Here is a 7909-nt window from a genome sequence, read left to right as displayed (position 1 = left end):
AAAAACCCGAGACATTCTGTCGACTGTCATGAGAACAAAAACCTGAAAATATTCACATTTAAGCAGGTGCAATCAAAAATGTATTCTATTTTATCTAAAAACTTTACTTAAACTATTTAATTGATTTTCAAAAGAGTTGATAATTAATTGTACAGTTAACAACTAATCAAATAATCATTGCAGCTCTAGTTGTTGCACAGGAAAAAACCCAACTGTTTTTGTAACACAGTCCAATGTGATAGAAAATCAAACAGCTACAGTCTTAAAGCTAAATTCTGAGACAGAATCCCTTTACAGGAGATAAATGATTGCCAGCTGCAGCCGTACGCTACTTGTATAATAGAAAAATATGACTTTCTTCAAGTGTGTTTGTACATTAATTACTTGGCTGATCAATTATTCAAACACATTGTAGTTCTCATCACAAAACACCGCTACAGACGAAGCACTGTGGTGCCACAGAGATGCACCTGGCTACAAATTAGACTCTCCAGATGTGAAGAAACATTCTAGTTTGGTACAGATTATATTATTATATTTATTTCAGTAGAAAAGAAATGAAAAAAATGCCCATTCCTGCGAAAATCTTTAGTCCTATCACAATACCTGACAAAATCTCTGTCCTGCTTTTGTGTAATTGGCTGCTCAGTCGCACTACACAAAGCTCAAACACATGATCTTCACAAGAGGGCTTATGGTTGTTAAACACTTCTATCTGCTTACAGCTACAGATGGTACAAAAGTCAATACCTCAGTAACAGGTTGATGCCAAATTTCTGAACCTATTTTCTATGATGCTAAAGGTGCGGAAAGTAAACCAGCTGTCAGAAGCAGCCTACTGGAGACTGCGATTTCTAGATGGATCGGGTCTGCTGAAGAATAAAAAAGACCTGAAAACCGTGTGTTTGAGTCGCTGACCAGTTAAACTCCAGAATACAGTCGGTGTCACAGAGCATTAAAAAAGAGGAAACAGCTCAAACTGATGTGAGGAGCTCAAAGACAGACATCCAGATGTGAACACAGAATTCACGCTGAGAGAGTTTCAGCTGTTATTTTAGATTAACAACATGTCAACACAACATACACATCCTGAAATGTTGTGTGAACTCAGACAGCTGCATGTGTTGAAGCGACGCTCCTCACAAAGCACGAACAAAGGTCAACGACATCTGAAGCTTTTAAGAGGCTCAGAAAATATGACACAAACTCGTGATGAGTGACTTTTATAACACTCAGTAACGAGGCTACATTCCACCGTTTACTGCAATGTTAATATTTTGTCACTGTGTTGTTATTTTGATTATTTTTTCTTCACGTATCAGGCAGCTGCAGTAGAAAAGCCACGCCTCCATAAAAAGCTACTTTTTTCGGCACATTGTTTTGTTTTAATTAACGATTATGCCTTTTTTTTTTTTTTTTTTTTTAATTGTGTGAAAGCTCAGAGCTCCCAAGTTTTTTTTAAGTCAAGAATGAATACATTCATTTTATTGGTATATGTTTTTTTTTTAATTGTGGTATTAAAATTAGTATTAAGAAAGACAGAATTTGTATGTGTATTGGTACCGACTACCAATTTCTGGTATAATGGCATCCCTACACTCTAATAAGAAATGTTTGGGCTCAAATAACTAACTAATGCAACAGTTTGCATCAATCTTTTTGAGTTATAACAACATCTAACCTACAACTTTAGCTTTTCCTCAACTTTCAAATGTAATTTTAAATACCACTTAATGACTGGCACCATAAACACATGCTTTGAAGTTATTACAACTAGTATTTTCATGTTATGTAAAAGGAATTGGTACATGTTCTCGTCCTAATTGCCATAATAACAAATATAAGTCCATAAATTGGCAAATTAAAAAAATGAAGTTGCTCCAAAGATAAGTAAGTAATAGAGCAGACAAGGTGAGGAAAAATTAAGCTGTCTGGGGAATTCAATTAAGCTTGAGTTAAATGTGAGTTTACATTACACTCAATCTTAAGCCGATGCAGTTGTCAATAATATTATGTCAACTCAACCCATTAGTATAATATTTCTTAAAATATTTATCTAAATCAGTAAATTAGAGTTGTTTTATTTGGAAACCATACATTTAATTATGTGTTGGGAATAGGACTCTTGAATTATTATCAGCTTTTAAAAAGAGAAAACACACTCCTTCTCCAGGCCAATTTTCATTAAGTAACTTTAACTTGAATTAACAACTGACAGAAATTTGAGTTTAAATTACACACAATGTTAGGTCGATGCAATTACCAACATAATTAAATCAACACACCACTCATCAAAATAATGTTTGCAACTTAAAATCTTTATTTAATTAGAAAATTAGTTCTTTATATTTTGCAACTATGCGTTTACTTCAGTGGTGGGACTATGTGTACTTACAACTATGTTACAGTGCTCAATAGGGAGATTGACCAACTTTTATGAATTATAAATACACTCTTTCCTTAAAATTTAAAAGCAGAAATCTGCTTCATCTGACCGCACTTGACCTGGTGATAGTGGCTCCTGTTCAAGTGGGACATCTTATCTCAGGGATGGCACCAAGAAAGGAAAAATGCAAGATAACATTCTCTATCTGTTGGCTGGGAAACCAAATGAAGTGAAATTGAGGCGGGATGTGTCGACAGATTAAGGTGATGCTGGGAAGCGGTGTGTGTCTGTTATAGTGTGCGTGCAGGTGTGTGTCGGGTTAGATGGTGAGATGTCGCCGACGGCAGGCGTTGATAGGGATCGTCAGCTGGAGCAGGACGGGACCTGCTGCTGATACAGTCGCATTCTTTCGAGGATTATTGTCAAATAGGTGGTGACAAACAGAAAATGGAATATTTGTATTTGCCAGTCTGTTCCCTCCTGATAGGTACAGTCATATTTATCATCACGAAAGAGCAGCAGCTGCTGTAAATCACAGGCGACAACAGCCAGTGAATTTCTTTCAATGTTCTATTATATTCAGTTGTTCTTTATTGTAGCTACAACATTGTTAGTGGTTGGATTTATTTGCAAAGCCTCCCTTTTTCTCAGAAAGCCCCACATTGTGAATTATAGCTACCACTGTACTCACATTTAAACCCACTGCTTTCCACTCAACGCAACTCTTTGAACTTGTTTTCTTTTTTTTAAAGCCACTTTTATTAAACTCTGCCACTTGCATTTTTGGCCTGTTTGCCTCCCACACTTTTTAATCACGCCAAAGCTAATGTTTTTAATTTATTATTCATTTTGAAATTTTGCCCGAGCCCTTAATACTTCTCAGATTGTGACTTTATTTACTTTTTTGTGGTGCATGGTGTTTTTCAGCTCTGTTGTTGTGCAAGAGTCTGTATAGAGGAAGGTAGAGGAGGAGGAGGAGGCGGAGGAGGAGGACAGAGAGACAACACCACAAAAAAACAGCGTCTTTTGTTTCGGAGTTACGACAGCTGCAGCAGTAAAAGCTGCAGAAATATTAATCAAGTGCTGTGAAATATTTCACACTCAACAACAACTATGGATTCCCCCTCATTTGTTCTGGTGAATTGCTGCCCAGTGTCACTCAGTGCAGAGACCCTCTGTGTTTTTCCACTCCCAAATCCGCTCTCTAACTTGATTTCCATACTCTAATGAAAAAAAAAAAAAAAAGCCTCCCATGTTTGCTCCCTTTGCTGTTTTTCCACAGACACTTTCTAATGTCTCTCTGCTCACTGAGGGTCACACATGCTGGCAGATATTGTCCAGGGGCTCGTATGTGAAATAAAAGCATCCATTTGGCCTGAGAGAGCTGGCTGGCGTTGATACTCTGACGTGTGTCCCCTGTCAGGCCTGGCAGCGTCGCTAATGGCATTAGCCTATATTAGACGTTTGGCTGAGCCTCCCTCTTCAGCCGACCCACGAGAATCGCACTCTGGTTTATGATGTATATAGTATGTCAGCGCCTCTGAACAGTCCCAACAAACACTCATAAACAACGTCTGTCTCTCTTTGTCCCTGGTTCTGTTCTTTCATTCATTCACGTTTTTCTATTTACAGCACTCCGCAAAAGTTCTCGGCACTTAAAGTGTATTTGGTGTGTCTTATGTTTTGGCTTATAAACAGTAGAGTTTCTCTGAGGTACATCTTAGAGAACTTGTCACAGTTCGTCTGTTATTATAGTCTGTGTACATATAATTAAGCTGTTTTCCACTGCAGGAACCTAAAGGCCGTTTAGGTGCGACCTGAACTTTTGAGTGTGTTCTGACTGCAAAAACCACCCCTGCAGAACCTCTTTCAGGGTTGTTTTCGAGGCAGCAAAAAGTACCTAGTCCAGGATAGGTACTTCTGAACGGCTCTTAGAAGTTGTTTTTGGGTTTTTTTTGTTGTTTTTTTAACCCTGAGCATCCTTTTGTCTCAATGTTCTCTCTAACATCACCATCAACAGTGTTAAATTCACCATGAAGGCTAACAGAACAATCCTCCATTGTTCTGTTTACTAAGTTCTCATAAAGCTGGCGTTCCATGGTAAATATCTGTCATTGTTTTGGCAAACTCCAGAGTTAACCAGAGTTAAATGGATCTTGCACCACAAAGAAGACAGAAAAGTTGAAAGGGCAGATTACGGGGACGTTCTTGTAAACGTTTGCACCAAGTTCCTGTAGTGGAAAGTTGCCTATTGTCAAGTGAATTTGAAGCAAACTTTTGAAATGTTGAAATAGTAAAAAAGAAGAAAACAAAATGTAGGCCTGTTTTTCAGTGCGATGTTAGAAGGTATGGTATACACTACATAGTTGTAACAAATAGAGTAGAAGAAGCCAGAAACAAAACCAGACAACTGCTGAAAAATCCTCGAAGAAAGAAATAAAAAAAAAAAACAACTTTGTTCATCTATGAAAAGTCATCAGGAAATGTTTTAAATGAGTTAAATGTTTGCTACGTCAGAATTTATTCAGAAAAGAAGTTTCTATCCTCTATAAAGCTCACAAACTTTTTAAAATTTTTTTTTAGAAAAAGTCAAAAACCACCTAAAGCAAAAATGTTTGGGGGAAGTTTTTCAAATGTTGCCATTTCCATGAAGCAATATTTTAAATTGTTCAAAAAAAAAAAAGATGGCCAGGGTCATCTCTTGCCTATTGTCCCTCTGCATCTACATGAACCCTCTGTGGACGTCAAAATGCAACATGCAGCCCAACATTTGAGAACCTGCAAAGTGTCTGCACAGCCAGCAGGTCGACTAAACTTACTGCTGCGCTGGTGCTATGCAAAGCTTTGTTGATGAACATCTACCTGGTGCAGGTGCCAAAAATATGAGGAGCAGCCGAAAATGTAGGCTTCTCTTGTTGGTGTTTGTGCCGTTGGTGGTTCGTTAGCTTTTGTTCCTGTTGTGGAAAAAACTGGAGTCACAGTGAAGTCCGACTGCATCAGCAATCAAAAGCCGTGCTCATGAACACAAGCACAGTTCATCTTACTGAAAGAACTCTTGACTTTTTCCAGTTTGAGACAACTTTTCAACCACTAGACCTATGCATGGCGTCATCACTGTCAGATTCTCTGTAGCTTCTACGTTGGTTAAACTCTCAAAATCACACGCAAAAAAGTACATAGCAAACACCAACCTAGAACCATAAAGCCGCCTTTACTTTTCGTCCACCAGAAAAAACTGGACTCTCGTGTCGTGCTCTCCATGTATGTCATAATGTTTATACTGTGTTCCACATCCTCCTGTTCTCGCTAAGTGGTTTCACACACTGTTTTTGTCTTTTTCTTCTTGTCCAGCCAAACATAATAAACAAAGCGGCTCTTCTTCTTTCTGTCAGGAGGTTGCCATCTTGTTTCCTCGTGTGTGGACGGTTCCACATACCCCAACTGTAGCATGTATAGAAAATGCTGCTTTCAGTTCGAGTCCCGGTTTCTAACCACAAACTGTCCTTGACCATCTGTTGCACAAATGACTAAAGCCTCTGCACGTTAACCTTTGAGGAAAAGGCACTGTAGTTTTTCTTCCCTGTCCACTATCCCTCCAAATGGTTGAATCCAAAAATGTGTTGTCAGACTTTCAGTGCATTCTGACTTCCCAATGTGCCACAGAGGGAAGTCAGAAAGACATAAATCTTTTAAAATGCTTCGCAAATATTTGAGACTGTAGTTTTTAGCAAACATGACTCAAACAGCAGCAACAGCACATTTGTTAGGGACTATTTTTCAGCCACAGATTAATACACATTTGGTGTAAAAGTGAGTGTTTACAGCTGAAGGACAGTGTATTTTGAACTCACTCAAAATGGACCTCTTTGGCAGAGGGAAATAAATATCAGGCTTTGACCACACAGACAATACTTGCAGGAGGATAAACACACTCTGGGTATCATTTGAGATTTTGACAATCTTTTTATCCTATTGTAAATCATAACTTGATAATTTGCATCCTTGTCTCCACACTGTTTTCAATTCCAGACTCATTCTCTCTGGCTGGAGCTCCTCTGGGGGTGTGGAGGAGGATGGAGCGAGGAGGGGAGAGTCCCATCACCCAGGACAGTCCTGAGCGGAGGGGAGGCAGCCCAGACCTCAGCGGCCTCCCACCACCGGGGAAGAAGGGCCGGCTGGAGCTCAACGGAAGCCCCACCGGGCCGCGCATTCGCCACAACGGAGCCCCACCAAGACCCCTCGGAGGTAAGGATGGTGCTGACTCAGAGATGTGAGTAACAGGGCTGATATTTGCTGATGTTAGAAGAGCAAGGTTTTCTTGTGGTGTAATTACTGGTTGAAGAGATTCATTTTGAAGTGACAGACTCACTGCGAATCGAAACAACTTCAAAATAAAAGCAAAATGCGACAAATTTTAATGGACACAAATTTCAAGAATTAGTCATGGCACATGTGAATCATGTGCCCATACGCAGCATCATTTAAGCTTTCATGGACAAGATGCCATCATGTTATCATAGCAGGGCTGAGCAATACAAACTCATCAGGATAAGCTGCTTCATTTCAGCTGGTATATTTAATTATTGATCGATAAAAGGGGAAATCTTTTGAGTACTTTTCATGGCTGGTTTTCTTGATTCATCTCACTTCTAATATTTATAGCAGGGGTTGGAAAGATGCAGTAATCTGCTGATTTTCTGGTAATTTGCTTGAAATCTGTATTTAATTTTGGATTCAAACTTCTGAAACCAGTTGAATCCCATTCTTTAAAGTGTGTGTGATGGCAAAAACATTAACAACAAGGCAATAAGTTAAATTGCAGACATCATTGGGTTCTTGCATTTTTTAAAAAATAGAGAAAGCTGGATGATTTTCAGAGCAGCTCTTTCCACCTCATCTGGGTGTCGGAGGTTTCTGAGCTCTTATGTACCAACCCCAAAGACAGCTTTTGGCTCTGCAGTGAGCCACATCCTGGCCATGAGCTGAGTTTGGCGCAGTGTGCCATGTTGTAGTGTGGCAGCGCTGCTTCTGCACTGTTAATCTATAAGTCTGGGGGGAACTGTATAATACAGGCTCACCAAATAAAGGAGATTGGTCCATATAAACAAGATTTATACAAGTCACTCTGGGTTATCGATCCCTGCATTCATTGTGAAAGTTGTTTATGTGCGCACATATGTGTGTGCAGTTATTCCTCTGTGTCTGAGTGTTGGTGCTGCCATATATTTGCACGTTTTCAACACTGTTTACCTTCTGCTCTTATCCTAAGACACTATTTTTACAGTTAACACTAAATGAAAATTTTAGAGAGCCAAGATGCTGCAGTTTTATTGTGTGATGTGTTCTCAGGTTGAGGTTTGCTCGTCTCTCAGCTGTTCAAGGGAAAATGAATGAATCCAAATTGTGAAATCGTTTGGCTGATATGACAGGTTAACTGAAAGAGCGTTTTTTTCCAGAGCGCATCGCACAGTTCTCTTTGTACGTCAGAGCCCAGCGCTGTTATGAAGGAACCAGTGCAGAGAA

The 7909-nt window shown here is 39.3% G+C and overlaps 1 protein-coding gene across 2 annotated transcripts in view; it reads left to right on the top strand.

Annotated features, from left to right (window-relative positions):
- LOC103367524 (DNA-binding protein SATB2-like) overlaps positions 1 to 7909 on the top strand; it is a 64014-nt gene that overhangs the window by 11098 nt on the left and 45007 nt on the right. For both annotated transcript variants that reach the window (XM_008295573.1, XM_008295572.1), the window contains exon 2: positions 6416 to 6631. In XM_008295573.1, coding sequence (XP_008293795.1) covers positions 6460 to 6631 — 172 coding nt within the window. In that variant the 5' untranslated portion in view covers positions 6416 to 6459. The remainder of the gene's footprint in view (positions 1 to 6415; positions 6632 to 7909) is intronic.

This window comes from Stegastes partitus, unplaced genomic scaffold (assembly GCF_000690725.1).
Source record: "Stegastes partitus isolate 25-593 unplaced genomic scaffold, Stegastes_partitus-1.0.2 Scaffold1060, whole genome shotgun sequence".
Taxonomy (NCBI): Eukaryota; Metazoa; Chordata; class Actinopteri; family Pomacentridae; genus Stegastes; species Stegastes partitus.
Note: the sequence above shows the minus strand (reverse complement) of the source record. Positions and strands in the feature narration are given on the sequence as shown.